Source organism: Narcine bancroftii, chromosome 4 (assembly GCF_036971445.1).
Source record: "Narcine bancroftii isolate sNarBan1 chromosome 4, sNarBan1.hap1, whole genome shotgun sequence".
Lineage (NCBI taxonomy): Eukaryota > Metazoa > Chordata > Chondrichthyes > Torpediniformes > Narcinidae > Narcine > Narcine bancroftii.
The window spans coordinates 77,847,186-77,870,795 of NC_091472.1; the positions used below are offsets into that span (position 1 = coordinate 77,847,186).

The window sequence follows — 23,610 nt, forward strand, 5'->3', positions numbered from 1 at the left end:
ACCCGCAGGTTGCCGGTGAGGGACCCCAAGCCTTGAGGCTGGCGGCCTTCCAAGGAGAAGCCGCATAGCAAAGTGAGTGAAAACTGAATTTAAAACATTCTGCTTACCCATAAATACACTAAAAAAAGTTTATTAATATTTCCTGTTGAAAAAGGGGGTGGGGATCTTTTTTGCCATCAAATACGGTAGTTAATACTTTGTAAATATACATCTGTCAATGTCATCGTCCATGATTTTTGCAAAAGACTGAAATTAGGCAGGTATTAAACAGATTGGAATTTGTCCTGCTTTTGTAAACAGGACATACCTAGGCAATTTTCCACATTGTCAGGTTGTTTCCATGTTTTAACTGAACTGACAGCCTGATCAAAAATGCAGTTGGTTGTGGAGTACAAGCCTTCAAGACCACCAATGAATGTCTGATTCCTTTCTTTTTTTTGTCCCGTGTTCTCAGCTACTTCTTGATATCTCATGGAATGAGCCAAAATGGCTAAATACTGACTTCTGTGTTGGTGGGTTTTAGCATACAATTGTTAGGTCAGACCCACTGATGATGGGGACATTCTTGGTGCCTTCTTCTCACATCAACAACTTCACTGTCCACCACCATTCACAATTAGTGATGATAGGGCAACAGAGCCTCAAACTGATCCCTTAATTGTGAACTTGATTCGCTCGGACAGTTTTGCACATATGCAATCATGTATTAGCTTTGCTAGGCTAGTACAAATGAAGTTCTAATTAATATGCTTTGGCCTCCTCCTGATACACCATTCTACACTTGTCACTGAAACAGGGTAGGTAACAAAGGTACATGGCTTTTCCAGGAAGTTACAGATTTTTGTGGTGTACATTTTGGCCACTGCTGATGGTCCATCATGCCCAGCTTTGATCAAAGTCAGTACGAAACAATACAGGAAATCCCCCTTGTTATGTTTAGTGCCACACAGCATGGTTGAGGTTTACCCTAATGTGAAGACAAGATTTTGTCTCCATCGTATTGTGCGGTGGTCATTCTACCAATGCTATCCTGGACAGCTTCGCCCGATATGTTTATTGCTCATACTTATTTTCTCACAACTTGCCGCAGGCCTAGTCTGGCATCTGAGGCCTTCAGAACTTGATTGGCACAGTCAGTGGTAGTGCTTCCAAGCCACTTTTGCTGGTGTACATTAGGGCCTTCCATCCTGAGTGCATTCAGTGTCCCTAATATTTTCTGTGCTTCTTCCAGGTGTTGTTGAACATCTAGCAGCACAGATTCATCAACTAAAGGAGTTCAGTGGGTGGTAATCAGCTATCCCTGCCCAATTTGACATGAAATTGTGAGACTTCATAGGCTCCAAAGCCAATGTTTGTATACCAAAATTGGCAGCAATGTTGTGGTTCAAGGGTACCCAGGGATTCTGGTCCGGGAGTCTGCCACACTGCATGGTAAAATGTTGTGGTACAACTATGACAAGTTACAGCTTAATGAAAATTTAGATGAGCTCTATCACTAATCCCAACATATTCACAAAGATGGGTCTGAGCTAGGAGCCAATTAGTTATGTCTGAATTCAGTGCCTAGCTCAATGCCAGGTGGTCTATCCAATCATATTTTGTGTAACTGAGTGACTTTTTAGGCCATTTCAGAGGGCATATAAAAAATAATAACACACAGGTAAGATCAGGTAGACTTCCTCCCCTCAGGGATACTGGAAACAGATGTAATTTCAACTAATTCGGTAGCTTTCATGCTCATGATTACAAAGAGGAGCTCTGATATTTTTTTCCTCACTCTCCATACAAATTTCAGCTTAAATTCCATACGTGACATGACAGGATCTAAAGTCAGGTAACCGAATTTTCAGTGCAGGACTCTGGATCACTACTCCGATAATTTTAACATTGTACTTATAAACTGACACTTCAGGAGAAACACACAGTTAAAAAGACTTACATTCCCTCTTCAAATGAGCCTGCCTCTTCCCAATCACTGAGAGTAGCAGAGATAGCTAACCTAAGATTGTCCTATATCAGGAAAACCAATTCCACTTTCACAGACTACGCTTTTCTAAATCTTGCTGCATTTAAACTAATAGACATATTACAAAACCAAACTTATCAAATAACATATGTAATGAGGATGCTACATCTTTTTAAATATCACATGGCTCTATGGCGTTTTTCATTCCAATGCAACAAAAAAACTGCACATTTTATGTATGATATTTTAAGCCTGTCGAAACACCTTACAACTCAAATATATTTCAGTTTTCTGCTCAACTTCTACATGCAACCCAATGGAAAATTACCTTACCATGGCTACGTACAACAGGTGCAATCGTTCGATCAAGGCCATCCTTAAGAGGACAAGTTTCCTTGCATTTCTCATGAATTTTTTGTCGCTAAAATGAGAATTACATTGCATGAATTGAAATAATAAAAAGTTCAGAAATAAAATTATTACAGGAAAATATAAGAGTATTAAATTGTTTATCTGAGATTTAGAATTACTAGGAATAATCAGAGGTGAATTTTAAATAAACAGCTGTGATCAACGCTCTACTACCTTTGTCAAAAAATGCATTTTAGAAAGCATTATAACAGGATGAAGCAAGAAAAACGATTACTGATAACTAATAATTAAAGACAGGATATTGTTTAGATAGAGAAGAAATTGCCTCCAAGTGGTGCAGAAAACTGAAATAAAGGTTCATCTTATACCAATGCTTACAGAAGTTGTGTCTTGTTGGTAAGTTGTGAAATGTTCCTTGGTAATTGGTGGGAGGTAGAAGGAAGGCATAACTTCAGTCTCTACAAAATCCAGCCCCCATGTTTTTGTGAAGAAATCAGATTCCCTCTTGGATAGCCTGGGGTCATTCAATGCTGCTGGAAGATTCACTTTGGAATGATATATCGTCCACCTATGCTGATCAGCAATAACTGATGGGCTATCACACAAACTGCTTGAATCTCCTGTGAAAACAGAATGCTCTGTACTCATTATAACAATAAAAAAGAACTTCCATAAATATAAGACAACATCAAATCACTAATCATTTCAACATCTCAGGGCAGCACGATTAACATAACGATTAGCGCAACGCATTTACAGCAACCAGTGGTTGGGACTGGGATTCGAATCCTGCACTGTCTATAAAGAGTTTGTATGTTCTCCCTGTGTCTGCATGGGTTTTCCCAGGTGGCTCCGGTTTCCTCCCACCCTTCAAAATATATCAGGGGTGTAGGTCAATTGGGTGTAATTATGCAGCACGGTAAAAAGATCTGCTACCGTGCTGTATGTCTAAAATTTTTTTAAATTAAAATTGAAAATACAAAAAACTCAAATCTCAACACAAAAACTGCACTAGTGCTTTAAAGAACTTTTGTTCTCCCCATATAGTTTATAGTCTATGTATGTCACTACCTGACATTAAGCACAAAAGTAGAAGGGACCATCACAACCATGAAAAATGAAGCAAGTAGGACACAAGAAATTAAGACTTTTTTTTCCCAGTTAATCACTTTGATCACAGCAATTAATGGAAACTAATGAACACTACTATCTAAATGACCTGAAGTACAGTACAATCAGTGCCATGGATTCCACTAACAACAGCCATCCTCCTGTACCAAAAAAAAATTTTAAAGAACTTTTGTGAAAGAAGAGCACAAATGCTTCAAGGAAATCAGTGCCTTCCATAATGTTTGGGACAAAGACACATTTTTCCTTTATTTACAGCACTTATACATAATCTCCCATTTCAGGGCACCATAATGTTTGGGACATTTGGCTTCACAGGTTTTTCTGAGTACTTAGGAAGAAACCTAGGCTTGCTTCTAAGTTTTTGATCACCCTTTTGAGTCTGTAGTTGCCATTTTTCAGCATGAGGACCAGAGTTGTGCCAATGGAAGTCAAAGAACCCATTACAAGGCTGAAAAATGAGAATAAAACAGGAAGAGACATTGTCCAAACCTTAGGATTACCAAAATCAACTATTTGGAACATCATCAAGAAGAAAGAGCATGGGGGGGGGGGGGGGGGGCATGATGGCCTAGGGAGAAGATGTGGAAAACACCTCTTCTGGCAGAATTAATTAATAACCAATTTTTTAAAAAAAATTTAAAGTATTGAATAATTTTTAAATTCTTCTAGAGGTCTTGAAAGATGGCTGCAAAAAAATCTAGAACACAAACTGCAAAAAAAACACCTATAACTGAAGTTACTGTGATGGAAGAAACTGGGCCTGCCTTGAAGACTCAGCCTCTGATCCTGGTTCCTCTCCAGCCTCCATGGGTAAGAATCCAAACTCCAGCACCACCTTCTCGAGGAGCTAGAGAAGATGGTGCTGGAGCACGGAAGAAAACTGCAGAACTGACTGTGGAAACCAATGCACATACGCAGAAGTGTCCGAGTTGGAATCTGCGGACCCGACTTGTTCTGTGGTTGCAAGTCAAACGAGGACTAAGCAGAAAGCCCGCCTGCAATTTCAACCACTGGCAACTTCCACAGAAGAAGAAGATGTAGGAGTAGAAGAGGAAAGCCTTGTTCCACAATCACAGCGAGAGGAGTCAGAAGAAGGAGGAGACCAATATATTCAAGGTAAAATGGGTGCATATTATGTTACCCCAAAACCTCTTGATCACAGATTTTTGATAAAAGTTTGAAAAAATTGATTAAATTAGTGAAAAAAATGGATGCAAATTTTGCTGAAGTGAAAGCAGATTTCACCACTCAATTGGGAGCTATTAGAAAAGAAATTACTGTATTGAAGTATGGCAAAGTGTAATAAAACTGTTGATAAAATTAAAGTTAAAAAATTTGAAGATTTTCAGGAATGTCATATGGAGGTAGAAGAATTTAAAGCTACAGTTAATAAGATAAAAGTTTATTTTACGGCGTAGGAAATTCAGAAGAAAGACATTGCAAAAAGTTGATATGTTGGAAAATTAGAGGAGAAGAAATAATATAAAAATTGTTGGTCTGCCTGAGGACTTTGAGGGCACTAATCCAGTACAATTTTTTCAAAATTGGCTGCTGAAATTTTGGAAATCAGAGAATTTTCCAAATGGGTTGGAACTTAATAGAGCACATAGTGCTCTAAGGAAAAAACCATATCCAGGACAACCACCATGCTCTATTTTGATTATATGTTTACGGTATCAAGATAGAGAAATTATTTTGAAAATGGCAGTTCAAAAAGCTAGAGAACAACAAAGCCCTTTAATGATCCAGAATAATAGCGTATTCTTCTATGCAGATTTAAGTAATGAAATTGTCAAAAGAAGAAAAGAATTTAACCCAGCAAAGTCAATTTTGTGGAAGATATAGATTTGCTTTTCAATATCTAGCAGTTATTAAAGTTTTTTGTGGACAATTTCAAGCACAATTTTTTTGCTAATGAGTCTGAAGCTTTGGAATTTGCCAATTCATTGCCTAATATTAAGTAGAATGGAAGACAATCTCATGCATCTCAACAAATGGAAGGAGATCAAGAAAAAAAAAATCAAAGGGAGGGACTTCACCAGGAAGACAGCTGACTGAGGTTCAGGTTGAAATCGATGATGATCAAGTTAATAGAGACCTTGAAGAACCTTATCTTACTTGATTGATTGAAATTAAATTGTGATATTCTGTCTGGAAGAGGCAGATTCTCTTTTTTCCACTTTCCTCTTCCGAGGTCTCATGCCACTAGTGGCAAGAGCCACTTCTCATAATTAAGGGAGTTAGTACTGACCTAATCAGTGCTTTTGGGGATTTTTTCTTCTTTTTTCTTTTATTATTCTATTATTACTTGGGGTTTCTTGTTTTCTATCTTTGGAGATGATGTTTTGAATGTTGGCTGTGGAGCTGGAACGACCTGGGGTGGAGAGGAGAGTTGAGTATTTTCTAAATTATATTATGGTAACAAAAGGTTTGAATGATGTAACATTTAATGTGAACAGGCTCAATAATTAAATTAAAAGGATGAGAGTTTTAGCTCATATTAAGAAGTTGAAAGTAGATATTGCTTTTTTTGCAGGAAATCCATTTAACTGAGAAAGAACATCAAAAGTTAGAGAATGGGTTGGTCAAGTTATAGCTTTGTCTTTTAATTCTAAAGCATGAGGAGTGCCTATTTTAATTAATAAAAACTTGCCATTTAAATTACAATCAACAGTTATTGATCTTGTTGGTAGATTTGTGTGGGTAAATTGTCAAATTTATTCAGAATCTTGAATTTTTATGAATGTGTATGCTCCTAATATAGATGATGAAAAATTTATTCAAGATGTTTTTCTTAATTTAGTACAAGCAAATGGAAATATAATAATTGGTGGAGATTTTAATTGCTGTTTGGATCCAATTTTTGATAAATCTACAAAATCTTCAATGAAAATGAAAATGGCTAAAAAAATATTGACATTAATGGAAGATTTAAATTTGGTGGATATTTGGAGGAAATTGAATCCTAAAGAGGGAGATTTAATTCATCATTATTAAAAAATGTAGAATTTTGTGACTTTATGAGAAATCAATTACAGATGTATTTAGATACAAATATTAATTCAATTGATAATAAATTTGTTTTATGGGATACAACAAAAGCTTATTTAAGAGGCCAAAAAATGTTATTCGACTAAAATTAAGAAAAATTATCTTAAGGAAGTAGATAAATTAGAGAAGGAAATTGTAATTTTGGAAAAGAATTTACAAAAAAACCCATCTGAAAAAAAAGTTGGAACTAATAAATAAAAAAATGCATTATAATTCAATTCAGACTTATAGGATTAAGAAATTAATTGATAGAACCAAACAAAAATATTATGAATTAGGAAAATGATCACATAAGGTATTAGCTTGGCAATTGAAAACAGAGCAAGCGTCAAGGATTATTAATGCTGTCAAGAAGAATTCAAAAATTACTTATAAACTACATGATGTAAATAATTCTTTTAGAGAGTATTATACTAAGTTATATTCATCTCAATCAATGAACAATGAAGAAGAAAATAATGATTTTGTTTACAGTAGCTTCAACTTCCATCTTTGAATTTCCAAGCTCGGAAGGATTTAGATTCTCCATTTACATTGAAAGAAGTTATTAAGGCTTTTAATTCTATGCAAAATGGTAAATCTCCTGGTGAAGATGTGTTTATGTCTGAATTTTATAAAAAATGTAAAGATTTATTGATGCCTTTATTAATGGAAGTATTAAAACAAGTGACTGTAACTTGTTCATTACCAGAATCTTTTTCAAATGCTGTAATAACAGTAATACCTAAGAAAGATAAAGATTTATTAAAACCTCAGTCTTATAGGCCTATATTGTTATTATAGGTTGATTATAAGATTGTTGCTAAACTTTTGGCTAATAGAGTTCATTTAGATCAATCTGGATTTATTAAAAATAGATATTCTGCTGATAATATAGCTAAATTAATTAGACTCATTCACAGTTCTCAGAGACAATCAGACTTGACATTAGTTTTATCGTTAGATGCTGAAAAGGCTTTTGACAGATTAGAATGGAATTATTTATTTAAGGTTTTGCAAAAATTTCAATTTAGGCCAATATTTATGAATTGGATTAAAGTTTTATATAGAAATCCTTTGGCTAGAGTAGTTACCAATAGACAACTTTCTTTTTTTTCATTAACTAGATCGGCTAGACAAGGTTGTCCGTTATCTCTTGCACTATTTGTTTTAGCAACCGTTGGCACAATCAATAAGGCAAGATTTTAGTATTAAAGGAATTAAAGTGAATAAGGAGGAGTATAAAATTAGTTTATTTGCAGATGATGCATTAATTTATATAACAGATCCTGAAGATTCTTTAATTTATTTATATAAAAAGTTACAAGATTATGGGGAAATATCTGGTTATAAAATTAATTGGGATAAAAATGAAGTTATGCCATTAGTAGTAGGAGATTATGATTGTTGTAAACATGTAGCTCAATTTAAGTGGACATATAACCCAATTAAATATTTAGGTATGGGAATTGATAGAAATTTAGACAATCTGTGTTACATTATGTTTCATTATTTAATAAAATTAAAGATGATTTAAATAGATGGAATGACTTTTTTTTTTTCTTTTTCTTTTTTTCTTTGGCTTGGCTTCGCGGACGAAGATTTATGGAGGGGGTAAAAAGTCCACGTCAGCTGCAGGCTCGTTTGTGGCTGACCAGTCCGATGCGGGACAGGCAGACACGATTGCAGCGGTTGCAAGGGAAAATTGGTTGGTTGGGGTTGGGTGTTGGGTTTTTCCTCCTTTGCCTTTTGTCAGTGAGGTGGGCTCTGCAGTCTTCTTCAAAGGAGGCTGCTGCCCGCCAAACTGTGAGGCGCCAAGATGCACGGTTTGAGGCGTTATCAGCCCACTGGCGGTGGTCAATGTGGCAGGCACCAAGAGATTTCTTTAGGCAGTCCTTGTACCTTTTCTTTGGTGCACCTCTGTCACGGTGGCCAGTGGAGAGCTCGCCATATAATACGATCTTGGGAAGGCGATGGTCCTCCATTCTGGAGACGTGACCCATCCAGCGCAGCTGGATCTTCAGCAGCGTGGACTCGATGCTGTCGACCTCTGCCATCTCGAGTACCTCGACGTTAGGGGTGTGAGCGCTCCAATGGATGTTGAGGATGGAGCGGAGACAACGCTGGTGGAAGCGTTCTAGGAGCCGTAGGTGGTGCCGGTAGAGGACCCATGATTCGGAGCCGAACAGGAGTGTGGGTATGACAACGGCTCTGTATACGCTTATCTTTGTGAGGTTTTTCAGTTGGTTGTTTTTCCAGACTCTTAGATGGAATGACTTACCTATTACTTTAATAGGCAGAGTGAATTGTATTAAAATTTTTTCAAGGATTCAATATCTTTTTCAATCTATTCCTTGTTTAGTACCTCAAAAATTCTTAATTCAATTGTAAGGAAATTTTTATGGAAAGGGAAAATGAATAGGGTATCTTGGGAGAAATTAATTTGGAAATTTGAATTATGTGGTTAACAACTTTCACATTTTCGGAATTATTATAAAGCTGCACAATTAAAATTTATTAATGCAATATTTGATCTAAATAAACCTTCTATTTGGGTGAATATAGAGTTAGATAAGTCTATGTCAGAATTTATTTATAAATGGAATTCAAAATTGTTAATTGGTAAGGATCCACTAATTTTGATTTCAGTGAAAATGCCCTTAAATCAAAATAAACTTTCCTTTTACTGTAAATAATCAGTTTTTAAAGATATTAAATCAATGGGGATTTTAAAAAGTTGAAGATTGTTTTGAAGCAGGGAAGTTTGTATCTTTTAATCGAATGAAGGAGAAATTTCAAGTTACTAGTAATACTTTTTTTTGTTACTATCAGGTTAAAACAATCTGCTTTGGAATTATTGCTTACTAAGGAAGAAACAAATGTTTATTTCTGAGATGTATACGTTATTACAAAACAAAATGCCTAAGTTGAATGTTCATAAATCAAGAATGAAATGGGAACTTGATCTAAACAGGAAGATAGATGAAAATGTTTGGAGAAATTTGTGTAAAGATAGTATGACTAAGGTTATAAATGTAAGATATAGATTAGTACAATATAATTTTTTACATCAATTGTATTTAACCCCTCAAAAATTAAATAAATTTGAATTAATTTCTTCAGATTTGTGTTTTAGATGTGAACAAGAGATAGATACTTTCTTTCATTCAACCAGGACTTGTTCTAAAGTTAAGAATTTTTGGATAAAAGTTTTTTTGTTTTTGGAGCAAGTATTGAAAGTGTGTCTACCGTTTGATCCAATGTTGTTTTTATTAGGGGACATTAGGTCGATTGCTTTAGGACTGAGACTGACTATGTATCAAGTTGAATTTTTACATTTAGCTTTCGCCATTTCTAAAAAATGTTTGGCTATTACTTGGAAATCTGATTAATTTTAGGAATGCAAAGAGGGCATACTGAAATGAAATCCTGTATTCCTTTAGAAAAGATAATGTATAATTTGAGAGATAAATATCATTTTTTTTGTAAAAGTATGGAGCCCATATTTAAAAATACTTTGAAGATTTAATCTCTCAATCCTCTCCGGTGGGTTTGTTGTTTTTAAGTGATGATCTCCTTTCTTCTTTCTTTGTAGTTGGAAGGGGGAGGAGGGAGGGTTTTAGTGGGGTGGATGTGGGAGGTTGGGGGGGGGGGGGTTTACTTAATTATATAATATACGTATGAATATGTTACAATTAATGTTATACAATATAAAATTTATAAATAAAATATATTTAAAAAATAATTTAAAAAAAAGAAAGAGCATACTGGTGAGCTAAGACTAATCACAAAAGGACAGTTATTCCAAGGAATAACTCCACTGCTGATGACAAAAGAGTTCTCATCAAAATGAAGATAAATCCCAAAACACCTGATCAGAAAGACTCTTCTGTCTTTCTGATCATGAAGTCTTCTGTGGACAGTAGTCATTGACATACCCACACCTGCCACCTGAAGAGTGTTTCTGATCTGTTGGACATACATTGGGGGATTTTTCTTCATCATGATGAGAATTCATCTGCCATTAGCAGTGGGTTTTCCTTGGAATACCAGTCCCTTTGCGATGACTCAGCTCACCAGTATGCTGTCTTTCTTCTTAACGATGTTCCAAACAGTTGATTTTGATAATCCTAGGGTTTGAACGATGTCTCTTACTGTTTTAATCTTCTTTTTCTGCTTCATAATGGCTTCTTTGACTTTCATTAGCACAATGTAACATTCATGAAATTCTTTAACTTTTGTTTACTGTAAGGAAGACAGAGTCACCACTTTGTCCAACACTCCTCAAAGAAACCTACAGCACCTGGTGTTCCTAGGCAGTCTACCCTCCATGTGTACTGACCAGTCCTGAGCCTGCTTAGCTTCCGAGATCAGACAATCTCAGGCATATTCAGGCTATTAGGTTCAATAGCATAATCTACAAATTTGTTAATAATACCACAGTAGTGGGTTGTATAAAAAAGGCAATAAGTCGGCATACAGGAGGGTGATTTAAAACTTGGCTGAATGTTGCACCAACAACAACCTCACACTCAATGTCACCAAAATCAAGGAACTGATTGTTGACTTCAGGAAGGGAAAACCAGAGGAAAGGGTGAGCAAATTTAAGTTCTTGAGAGTCACTATCTAGAGGACCTTTCCTGCACCCAACAAAATAATGGCACCATGAATAAAGCACGACAGCGCCTCCATTTCCTCAGGAGTTTGTGGAGGTTTGGTATTACATAAAAAACCCTGGTAAATTTCTAGATATGTGGTGGAAAGTATGGTGACCAGCTTTATCATGGACTGGTATAGGGACACCAATACCCAAGAGTAAAGCGCTTCAAAAAGTAGTGGATAGAGCCCAGGACATCACAGGCAAAACCCTCCTCACCATCGAGAACATCTGCAGGGAACGCTGCCATCAGAGATCAGTAGCAATCATCAAGGATTCACACCACCCAATCTACGCTCTGTTCTCGCTGCTACCATCAGGAAAGAGGTATAGGTGCCACAAGTCTCACACCACCAGGTTCAGAAACAGTTGCTACCCCACCATCATCAGACTCCTCAACAACAAACTCAATCAGGATCTCATGTAAGCACTCTTACTTTGGCACTTTATTGATTTTTTTTTAATTGTCTCTGTAATTCAGTTTGTTCACATTTATTTGTTTACATTTATTTATTCGTTTTCAAGCATATGATGTGCAGCTTTTGTGCATACCAATAAGTGGTAATTCTGCCTCGCCCACAGGAAAAATCTCAGGGATGTATGTGATGTCACCTATGTACTGACAATAAATATGAAATCTAATCCTCTACAAACTAAAAACAACAGTTACAATAAATAATCATGATATATTTTAAAGAATAGAATATTAGGTTAATATTGCCTGCAACAACCTTTCCCTCAAATATTGAAGGTGTTTTTGATTCATAATGACTTAGCCTAGAATTTTTCAAATTATTCAGTACTCCAGATTGACCATTATGTTCTGAATAGACATTGCTAATACATGTCAGACACTGGAAAGGAGGTGGGGATGTGGAAAAATGAGAGTTAAAATTGTATTACCTGTTGGTTCTTTTGGACAGACATCTGGCAAAGACATAACAGTTTTAATGGATTTCAGAGAAAATTCCATTTCTTTTTTGAATTTTCCATCACTGTTGCTTGGATGAGGGACTGGTGGAGAACTATGACTTGAGGCCATTGCACAAGGACATCCCAACGAGGTGTCTTGCTGCCCACACAGAAAGAAAAAGTAACTAAAAAATATAGCAACTTGTTGAAGGTTAAATTTTATTTCACCAACAATTAACTTGCAGTTAGAACCATCCTTTATATCAATGACTTCAAAAGATGTTCAAAAACTAGTTTGTAACAAGTTTGACTTTTTTTCTTTCATTTTCTCTAAATTACATGAACAAATGTATTATAGTCTGTTCAAATAAATAAATAAATAATATGCCTGAAACTTCAGCAAAATTTCAATGGTATCCTTCAATGGTAAACCAGCAAGTTTTAGATTATTCCAATTTTGTTTCAAGCCCTATAACAAATATTTTTGCATTCTTTATATCTGTATATTCTTCTCATTTTCATTAACAAACAATAATCCCTATACTGCAAATTCATACACATATCTAGATACTGGTAAGACATTCATACATGACTTCACTCTCTTGAGTGAGACTTTGGGCACAAGGCAATCATTCAGTACTCCAGGTCACTCTTAAACATACGAGTCACATAATGAAAATTCAAGAAGTAAATGCGCTCATTTGAGTGAGATTTTTAAAAAATTGGTAAATGCATCAAATCCATGAATATAAATGAAACATATAGTAAAACTGGATTGGAATGCAGAAATAAAACAATGAAGACTGAGTTAGCTATGTATATTAATTTTCTTCACTGAAGAAGGGATAATATTACACTGCAATTCAAAGCGAGTTTGTAACACGTTATTGCTAGGAAATGCAAATTGTTCATATGAAACTATCACATTCGTATACATAACTACCAGAAAGTGAGGATTCCTCAAAATCAAAAATACAGACTTTGTTATGTCCAATAGGATTTCACCACCATACATCTTGCACTCCCTCTTCTTTCAAAATTTTTCCATTCTCACTTGCCATATCCATTATTACTGGACTTTCCCATGTAACATTTTTCATTTCACATTTTAATTCCCAATATCCAGGGGCTCCAGCCTTTCCAGGAGAAGCAGCAATTCATAAGATTAGTGCATTCCATTCAATCAAAATTTAATCTCTACATTGGAAAGACTGAACTCTGGCTGGGTGATTGCTTTGCACAACACTTCCATTTAGTCAGCAAGAATGACTTTGAATTTGCAATCTCTTGTCACTTTAATTCTCCCTTCCATTCATTATTTAATCTTCAGCCTTCCAATGATGCCCAATGCCAGCTCAAACTGCAGGCCCTCCATTTTCATATAGGTATGTTGCAAAAAATGTAAATTAACACTGAATATGATCATTTCCATTTACCCTTTATGCCCTTCTATAGATATGTTTTGAGGTTATGTTTTAACATGTTTCATTTCAGTCAATGTTTTGAGTAATTGCTCATTTGATAATTTTTTTCTGTATCCTATCACAAACATTCCCCTTTTCTCTGCATCGCTCTCCCTTTCTCCATTTAAAAAATAATTTTATTTATAAATTTAGAACCACATAATACACATAATTAAAAATGCAAATCAATACAAAATACATATGGCATATAAAAAGAGAAAAAACCCTATATACCACCCCTCCCCCTCTGTCCCCCTCCTAAAAAAAGAAAAAAGAAATTTCCCTGCTTCAAAAAAATCTATCTTAATTCCTTGACACTGCTAAATCCTTAAAAATTTATTTCCTATTGAGAACGGAATCAATCTATTTTGAAATACTGGTGTTTTTCCAGACAATAAACCTCCTACCCCAATTTCTTTATCAACCTTAATCCAAAGCTCAATTAAATGCTTCAATAGGGGAGTTTCTATTCATTGTTAACAACCTTGAATTCCATTTATAAATAAAAGCTTATGGGTTTGATTCCCCTATTTTACTATGTTTGATATGCATCCAAGCTGGAATTTTATTTAAATCATAACAAAACACTCTGTTTCTCCATCTTAAAGCATGTCTGTATGAATACTTTTCTAGTTCTGATGCATGGTCCTTGATCCAAAATGTCTTTTCCTTTCCAGCCTTTAAAGTCCTAACTTATAGCATTTTCTTTGAAGTTGTTTTCTCAACCTCAAAAAGAACTGAAATCTTTAAATTATATTGCTGTTTGTTCTTCCTTACAGAATATATAATTTTGCATTTCTTTGAATTAAATTTTATCTGGCATCTCTCTTCACATTTCACCCAACTATAGATATCAATTTGAAATTTCTTTATTTGCCACAATCCTTAGTGTCATATATAAATTTTGAAACTGTAAAAATACATAGAAATGATGGTGGAACTCAGATGCTCTCACAGCATTCATAGAAGGTAAAGATATATTGCTGAGGTTTCAGGTCTGAGCCGTTCTTCAAGGAATAAACAAAGAACAGGAAGCCGTAAGAATAAAGAGACTGAAGACTGGCCAGGGGGAGGAGTCCATACCAATGAAAGGTGTTAAAAGTCAATGTAGTAGAAAAAGAGTTAAGGAACTTTGCCTATATAGGCTTGCAGCATGGATTGCTCAACAAAGCCAACAAAAAGAAAGGCATAGCTGGGACCCATGCAGGTACCCATGGCTACTCCTTTGACTTAGAGAAAGTGGGATGATGTCAAATCAAGGCCACCCATCAATAGGAGCAGCAGCACTTAATATTCCAACTGGGCACTCTCCAACCAGATGGCATTAGACTGCTCCCCATTCTCCCTCTCTTCCCTATCTGCCTGTCTCCTTTCCTCCAGCTCTCCACCCCCATCCCTCTCCATTCACAGAGCTATCTACCCCCTCCCTATTTTCTCTTGTGCCCTCCCTTACTTATCCACCTTTTACCTCTTGCCTATGGGCCTGTGCTCCTCCCCCCATCATTTTATTCAGGTGCTTGCCTACATTTGCTCATATTTTGATGAGGGCTCAAGCCCGAAACGTCTTTATTTTTGCTACATAAAGTATGCTGTTTGATCGGCTGAGTTACTCCAGCATTGCGTTTTTACTTATATTAAGAGGGAGAGCAGTTTCACCACACACACCTCTAAAGGCTCTCAGTTTGATCATTTGCACATTCTTCATGATCATATATAGATTACCCTGTGTTTTCCTGTTTCCTCCCGCATCTGAGACATGCAGGTAGGTTAATTAACTGCTGTAGATTATGCTCTGTGCAGGTTGGTGGCAGGAAAGTTGGAGGGAGTTGATGGCCTTGCAAGAGAGAATAAGTCATAGGGAAGTAAGGGCAATGAGACTGGTGGGAATGCATGAGATCTAGCATAGATTTGATTGAGTGGATGGCCTCCTTCAGTGTGCAGTGAGAAATACAGAACACAAGAAAATGAAGGGATTTATTTCAGATGAGGCCACATAATATCGAGGGAATAAAACGTCCATAGTAGTAGAGGCCAGAGGGACCCGGGAGTTCAGTTATAAACAAAATTCTTCATTGTATCAGTAAATTGTTACTTTGTTTTGAAAACAAAAGTATAAATTAAAACATTCAGCACAAAAAGAACACAGCATTGAAAATATGCTAACAAGAGAGAAGGGGTCTTGCAGTCAACATCTGCAAAACAAAGAAACTTCATCAACCTGTCCTCGCTGTGGAACATGTTCTTCTGACTACATCTCATACATCAGGAGCCATCTCTCAACAAATGTAGACAAATGATGATTTTCATTATTGCCCGCAATTCACCTGGACAGCTGTTATCCATTGAAGAAACTGTTTCAGCTCATGCACAACACTCCAAGTCTGTTGGACAGCAATGATCTCTGTTCCACTAGATGCTAAGAGACCTTGATTACTACTGTAGACATCGCTGGAAGTGTCACAGGTAAGGTGTGTGCACTACACTGAAGCTGAGCCGTTAGTACCACGATAGGTCGGTACTCACAGAGAAACGGGTGCGTGTGTAAGGGTCCCAGTTTGTAGTGTGTTAGCAGGTTGAGTCCAGACATGCACCGCTTAATGTCTGTTCAAGCAATGTCCAACCACATCTACATCCGTCGTCCATGGTCCAATAAGGATAGAGTTCAGAAATCCCAGTCTGAAAACGGGACGAAGTGGACGTAACCGGACGTATGCATAACTTCTCACCCGCAACACCTGAATCTCGTGTCTTTTGTAATACAAAAGTAGTACAGGTACTGTACTTTCTATTTATCATGGCTCCTAAACTCAGCAAAACCAGTGCTAGTGATAGCAGCAGCAAGAGTCGAAGGAGAAGCATCAATTTGGAAGTGAAACAAAAGGTTATTAAACAACACAAAGGTGGAAAAACAGTGAATGCTATTGCTCGTGATTTAGGCATGTCGCACTTGACAATCATGACAAACCTCAAAATTAAAGAATTGGCTCCACTGCAAGTTACATGGCTAATGAAAATGCGAAAGGGACCCATATCAGATGTGGAGAAAAAGCTAATGACATGGATTGAGGATCGAACACAAAAGCGAGTCCCGCTCAGCACATTGACGATCACTGCTAAGGCACAAAGCTTGATCCTGATACTTTAAGAAAAAGCAGGACCAGATGATGAAATCAAGTTTAGTGCTAATTCTGGGTGGTCAGGTGCTTCAAACAACATTTTTCGCTGCATAATGTGAAAGTGCGTCTGTGGGTACTGATGTGAAAGCAGCAGAAGAATTTGTTGAAACTAATTGTAGGGGGAGGTTATTTTCCCCAGCAAATTTTTAATATGGACAAAACCTCCTTATTCTGAAGCAAATGGCTGAAAGAACCTTCATCCATAAGGAGGCCAAGTCAATGCCAAGCTTTTAAAGACACAGTGACAGTGTTGTTAGAAAGCAATGTTGCTGACTACAAGTTAAAGCCATTTCTTATTTGGCATAGTGAAAACCCCCAGGGCTTTCGAGAACATTAACAAACGCACCTTACCGGTTTATTACAGGAACAATAAAAAGTCCTGAATGACACAAATGCTGTTTCAGGATGCCCTTCTCGATTGCTATGCCTGTGAAATGAGAAGTATTGCTCAGTATAAGGCATACCTTTCAAAATTTTGCTAATTGTAGACAATGCTCTAGGACATCCCCCTTTCAGTGGTGACTCCATCCCAACAACAAAATGGTGCTCCTCCCACCAAACACCACCTCTTTAATCCAGCCAAAAGACCAAGAGAATATTGCAGCATTCAAGGCCTACTACCTGAGGAGGACTTTTGCTCAGGTTGTTGCTGGAACTGATGACACTGGCAAGACACTGATGCAGTTCTGGAAGGCGTACAATATTTTCCACTGCCTAAAGAACTTTGCTTGTGCCTGGTATGATGCGACCAAATAATACATGAATGGCATATGGAAAAAAAAATACTGAAGCAGTAGGTGCACGACTTTAAGGGATTTGAAAAAGATGATGAGATTGCAAGGATTAATAAAGCTATCATCGACATGGTGAATAACAACCTGTACCTAGACATGGATGATGAGGACATTGAAGAACTCCTAGAGGTGGTTCCTGAGGAACTAACAAATGAGGAGTTGCTGGAGCTAGACCAAGAGTGTATAGCTGAAGAAAAGGCAAGGGAAAAGGAAGGACAAGAAGAACAGGGGCAGAAGAGGTTCACCATTAAGGGATTCACCAAATTCTTTGCAGATCTTAACTGCTTGCTGAAGAGATGGACCCAAACACTGAAAGCTTTTCACTGATAGAGAGGAATGCTCATGCAGTGTTTGCTGCGTATAAAGAAATTTATGAAGAAAAAAGCAAACTAGGCAAACAACACTGGACATATTCCTGAAGAAGCCAACACCTCCTCAAGAAGAGCCTCAGTTCATATATGTTGAACATTGAGTGGGTGGGGAGGGGGGGTGAAGGAGGGAGGGGAGGGGGGAAAAGGGGAGAAAATGACACTGTATATTCAAGAGGGAAATGTTTGTGTGTATTTTGGTCAGTATGGTTCATAGTGTGAAAAATAAAAAAATTTAAAAAAAGAAGAGCCTCAGTCAGGACCTTCAGGCATTACAGAGTCACGGTTCATTAATGGAGATTATTCAAAACTGAAACTCTTCCAGTGGAACACTCTGAGGAAGTTGAGAGCAGTGATGTGAATGATCCTCTTTGTTAAATTGTGTTTGATATAGGCTAAGAAAGTGTTTACATAATAGTTTAAAAAGTGAAAAAAAAAGTTTAATTTAGCATAAGTTCAGTATCCCATATAGCTTTGCTAAGTATATGGTGTTTGTACAACATCCACATCGCATTACGCCCAACTTCACAGAATGTATCGTGGATGTTAAGCGGCGCATACAGGTTTACCGCTGTCAGAGACCAACCGAAGTCCAAGGTGAATGTCTATATCGTCGTTTAAGTGAAATAGTGATTGAGTACCCTTTAACGTTCTACCCTGTTTGTTTCCCATGTGTTAATAAAAGTTGTGTGTGATTATAATACTTGTGTCCAGACTCGTCCCTCTGTGAACCCATCAAGCCTGATACTCTTCCCAACACAACACATCTTGTGGTAACGCCTCTACTCTCTTACCAGACAAAGGAAGTTTGGCATGTTCCCCTTATCCCTCAACAACTTCTGAGATGAACCATTGAGAAATACTGAATGTGTCTTATTGTGGTATGGGAGCTGCTCCTGCTGAAGATAGGAAGAAGGTAGTCAATGCAGCTCAGAACATAATGCCCGCTATTCCATGGATTCCATCTACATCTAACACTACCTTGAGCCACTGTCATATCAGCCTTGCTATGTGGATGTGAGACGTGGTGCCCACATCAGAGTCACTTACGTCAGCTTGACCAATTGGAGCAGCATCACCTACGTTTTCTGGAGATCACCTGGTGAGACAAGTTCTCCAATATCAAGGTCCTTTCTCGAGCCAGAATGCCAGCAGTTTCAACCTTGGTGATGTCAGCCCAACTGTGCATTCTGCAGTCAGAATGCCTGATGGAAGACTGCCCAAGGACATCTTGTATGACCAACTGTCCAGTAGTACCCGAAAACAAGGAGGCCAGCGACTCTGGTAGTATAAGGATGTTCTGAACAGGAGCCTCAAGAAAGGTGACATTGCCCATCAATGTGGGAGGATTTGGCTCAAGATTGCTCTCAGTGGTGGGACACCATCAGAAAAGGTGTGGACACTGCTGAGAAAAAAGCTCAAAGAGGCAACAGAGGAAAGGCACAGGAAGAGTTTCTGCCCCTGTTGCCCCTCCAGACCTCACCTGCACAAGCAGGGCCTGCCAAAGATTGGCCTGTCCAACCACTCCAGGACGCACATATCAAACCCCTCACACTGACTGAAAGGAACCATCATCATCCTATGGGATGGATAGCCAGAAGGAAGACGCTACCTAGGAAAGACAGCCAACATACTGAAAGACCAATGACACACTCACTTTTCACTCCTCACAGTGGGGAGAAGATTTAAGGTTGTGAAAGCGCACAGTAAGATAGCTTCTTCCCCATGGCCATCAGGCTTCTGAATGAACCCCATAATTACTATCATGTTGATGCAATTGATTTTTCATTTTCATTGTAATCTTGCACTCTGTACATTGTGCTCTTTACACAGCTGTATGAATCTTGACAGGATATCTTTAGAATGTTTGCTGGAGAACCATCCCCCTGTTCTAAGACTTTTGTGACAGATAAAGTTAAAATTAATTTGGTTACCAGAATCACAAGTATCAATCAAACGATGGTCAAACGAGCATTGTACAGCATCTCCGTAAATTATCCTTCCCTTAATATTCTATATTTTAGTTTAATATGTCTTTTGTAATTGTGTTCTGTTATCTTTAATAACTGTTCCTCTGTTCCCCCGATTTGTAAATATCCTTGAATTTCTTGAATATTCCCTTGATTTGTTTCACTTCCACAAATGGATTTCCAAATTCCATTTTGTATTTCTCTGTCCAACTCTTCCCCATCAGAAACATGACTTTTTAATCTTTTTAAATCAAAATTGCTGCATTTAATTTTTTTTATTATTGGTTTATATAAAAAACAAAGAATAATGAGCCATGAAATACCCCAATGATTAAGGCCATTGTGTTAATAAAACACCCTCCAATTACTAACATTTATATCTTGCAACTGAGTCAGTTTTGGATCTAACATGCCACTCTTCCTTCCATGGAGAATAAAAGCCACCACCTTTATATTTTTTTTACATAAAACACATTGTTCCCGTGTCCTTGTTAACTCATCAAAAAATTAAATCAAGCTCAACGTATACGACCTTGCCTCAACAAATTCATGCTTGTTGTGCTTGATTAATGTTCATATTGTTGATTCCAACCAATTGCTTGACACTGGCATCATTGTAACTGGTTTGCAAGTATTCACTTTACTCCTTTTACCTTTTTAAACAAATGATATAATATTGACATTCCTTCAGTCTTGCAGCCCCAAATGTGCTGCCAGGGAGAAACCAAGTATAGCTCATTTGACTCCTCATGGCTACCCTACCATTCAGAAAGATCATGGCAATGAAGTCAAATATCAGCTACTTTCCTGCACTATCCCAATATCTCTGCATTTTATTATCCAAAAATCTAATGATCACTCTCTTAAATGTACTCAGCTTTTAAGCCTCTAGGCACAGAAACATAATCTCTGAATCTACTCCATCAAGCACTATAAAAATGTTGCACATTTCAACAAGATCACATCTCAAACTAGTAAGCTCAAGCAAGTATTGGCCCAAACTGCTTAATTTTTTGTCACATGACAAGCCATTAATCTGCTGAACCTTTGCTGTACTTGGCTATATTGCATCTATATTCTTGCTTAATTTCAGATGCATTCTCACCAGGGCCCTGAACAACTGAGACAAGGTCTGGCACTCCAATCCTCTTGCTAAATAACAGCTAACATATTATTTATCTTTCCAATTACTTGCTGAACCTGCATGTTAACTTTCAGTGATTTGTGTACAAGAAAATCAACATTGCCTTGAGCACCACATAATTCATAGTGTTCTTCTTCGCTAAAGAGGGTGATTTCATATTTTCTTTTTTATTTGAATACTTAATTTGTAAATTTTTAAACCACAATCCATTAAATTCTAAATTGTTTCAAAAGTGGTATATATCCTCCTCCCATTTCCCCTCCCCAATCCACCCTCCTAACTTCCCCATCCCCAAGACTTCATATTTTCCATATTACATTTCACATTTATTCAATCCACAACTATTCACTTAGCCATTGAAGCCCCTCTCCATCCTCCTCATAATCCACATTGCCACTCAGCTTCGGACTACCACAAAACTTAAATACATTAGACATCAACCCTTTGCCCAAGTTGCTGGTATAGATTTTGAAAACTAAATTCCTATTTCACCTCACTAGTCAGAGCCTCCTGACATTAAAATACCTATTACTTCTAATCCTTGCTTTCTATCTGTTGAAAACTGATGATGAGAGCCTTTGCAATTTTCTCCCTTGCTTTTTTTGACAGTTTGGAATATTTTTCATCCAAGACTGGTGATACATCCACTTGCTAAAAATGCTAAATTGCTTAATACTTCCTCTGCCACTGTACTTATCCTATTCTATATTACGTACATCAGTATCATTCCATCTTTTTGTAAGAACAATCACAAAATGTTCATGAAAAGTTTTACCCTCAGATGTTATCCTTGCTAAGAAATCTGAAACCTGGTATTACATTTGCAAAGGGAATATTTAAGATCAAAAATCATAAGAAATCTCTTCCCTCGGGAAGGAAGGGTGATGAAATTTTGGCCCAAGTGCAGCAGATTGCATTCCAAAATATAAATCAATACATTCAGGATATTAAAAGAATCGGTAATTTGGAAAGTTGATCCCACTCCTCATCCTATTTCTTATATTCTGAAATAAACACATAAAATGTTAACCATATTTTAAACAAGTTGCCTATTGACCTAGGTTCATCATCAAAATTGGCACTGGACACAACTCTTATTTTCAATCGACTGAATTAAAAGTGGATCAATCAACAAGGATCTCTCTCGTGGCAGAGCGTTCAAGGCTATTTTCCTCAGAGCAGACCAGACCAGCATAAACCATCGGTGTGAAGTTAGTTCGCACCAATGTCAGCTGCTGTCACTCAAAACGCTCAGCGTTGGCGTCATTCCTGTCCACACCGCATTAAAGTTGAACGCTGACCACCTCATCGGTGACATTGCTCCAGGATCAAATGACAACCACCGCGAGGCCTAGTCGGAGCTCTCAGGCCCTCCCGCAGCAGCGAACGCCGCCACCGACCACCATCAATGGACCGACAACTGAACCCTTCCCCACCGACCGCGCAACTCGGCTGTCAACCCCCCAGCCTCATCACTCTCCTCTCAGATCCCCGCGCAGGAAGAAATCCAGTGGGTTACCTGTTCCGCTTGGCGCTACATTTCCAAAGCTGCCACCCAGAGCCACCATCGGTCCTCCCAGGCGCCGGTGCAGTCCGGCATGCACTGCGCCGAGACCGACGAGGCGGGTAGATGAAGGCCGAAAGTTTGGATCTGATCCGTGTCGCACTTTTCCCGCTGAGATGATGTGTGGAAATATTCCTGAATGCACCGTAAACGTTTAAAAAACATAAGCAATCCTTCATTTCGATAAAACACTAAAAAGCAGCGGAAATTTTATGTCCAATTCCTTGTATTTATAGAAGAAGCGTTATGGTAGATTTAAAGGAGGACATTTGGCCCAAGATGTTTATGCCAATTGTATAAGTAAAACACAGAAATGCGGGAGGAATTCTGTAAGTCTCGCAGCGTCCATAAGAGGTAAAGATATATTACCGACGTTTCGGCTCTGAGCCCTTCCTCAAGGTAAAGGCAGGCCTCTTGATTAAAGTCTGGGGAGAGAAAGGGGTGGGGGATCCAGGCCAACAGACAAAAGGTTATGATAGATTTTGGCTCTGAGAAAATCCAGAAGAGACAGAACTAGAGGGAAGAAGGAGGAAAGGGTGAGGGGTTTACTCCACAGAAACCGGAGAAGTTGATGTTAATGCCCGGACGAGAGATGAGGTGTTGTTCCTCCAATTTAGGGGTGGCCTCAGTCTGACAATGGGTGAGACCACCTGCAATGGCTCCAAATATGTCAGCGAGGGAATGGGATGGGGAATTGAAATGGGTGGCCACTGGGAGATCTACTTTATTTATGGCGCTGGAGCGAGCCGAGGGGCTCAACGCAGCAATCTCCCAGTCTGCGCCCAGTCTTTCCGATGGAAAGGAGATCACAAAGGGAGCATCGGATGCAGCAGATGGCCCGCGCAGATTCGCAAGTGAAATGTTGCTTCACTTGGAAGGACTGCTTGGGACTGCCCTGAAAAGGTCCTGGGATACCGGCACAGAAAGAAGAGCAGGATCCGTAGAATATTACAGATCAGAAACAGGCCCTTCGGCCCTTTGACTCTACCTTGTGAAAACCCAACACTGGAGAAACTCAGCGGGTTAAACCGTTTCCTTTATCCAGCAGAGAGGTACCTGACAA

General features: G+C 37.9%; 1 protein-coding gene across 3 annotated transcripts in view; it reads right to left on the reverse strand.

Moving 5' to 3' along the window:
* The window catches only part of vps54 (VPS54 subunit of GARP complex), a 136,196-nt gene extending 113,596 nt beyond the window's left edge, over nucleotides 1-22,600 (reverse strand). For 2 of the 3 annotated variants that reach the window (XM_069931701.1, XM_069931698.1), the window contains exons 1-4: nucleotides 22,503-22,600; nucleotides 12,060-12,228; nucleotides 2,717-2,958; nucleotides 2,300-2,387 (exon numbers count right to left, since the gene is read on the reverse strand). In XM_069931701.1, coding sequence (XP_069787802.1) covers nucleotides 2,300-2,387; nucleotides 2,717-2,958; nucleotides 12,060-12,198 — 469 coding nt within the window. In that variant the 5' untranslated portion in view covers nucleotides 12,199-12,228; nucleotides 22,503-22,600. Of the gene's footprint in view, nucleotides 1-2,299; nucleotides 2,388-2,716; nucleotides 2,959-12,059; nucleotides 12,229-17,058; nucleotides 17,127-22,502 lie in introns of those variants that run through there. The other variant, XM_069931699.1, reaches the window with a different exon arrangement.
* Between the last annotated feature and the right edge of the window lie 1,010 nt (nucleotides 22,601-23,610).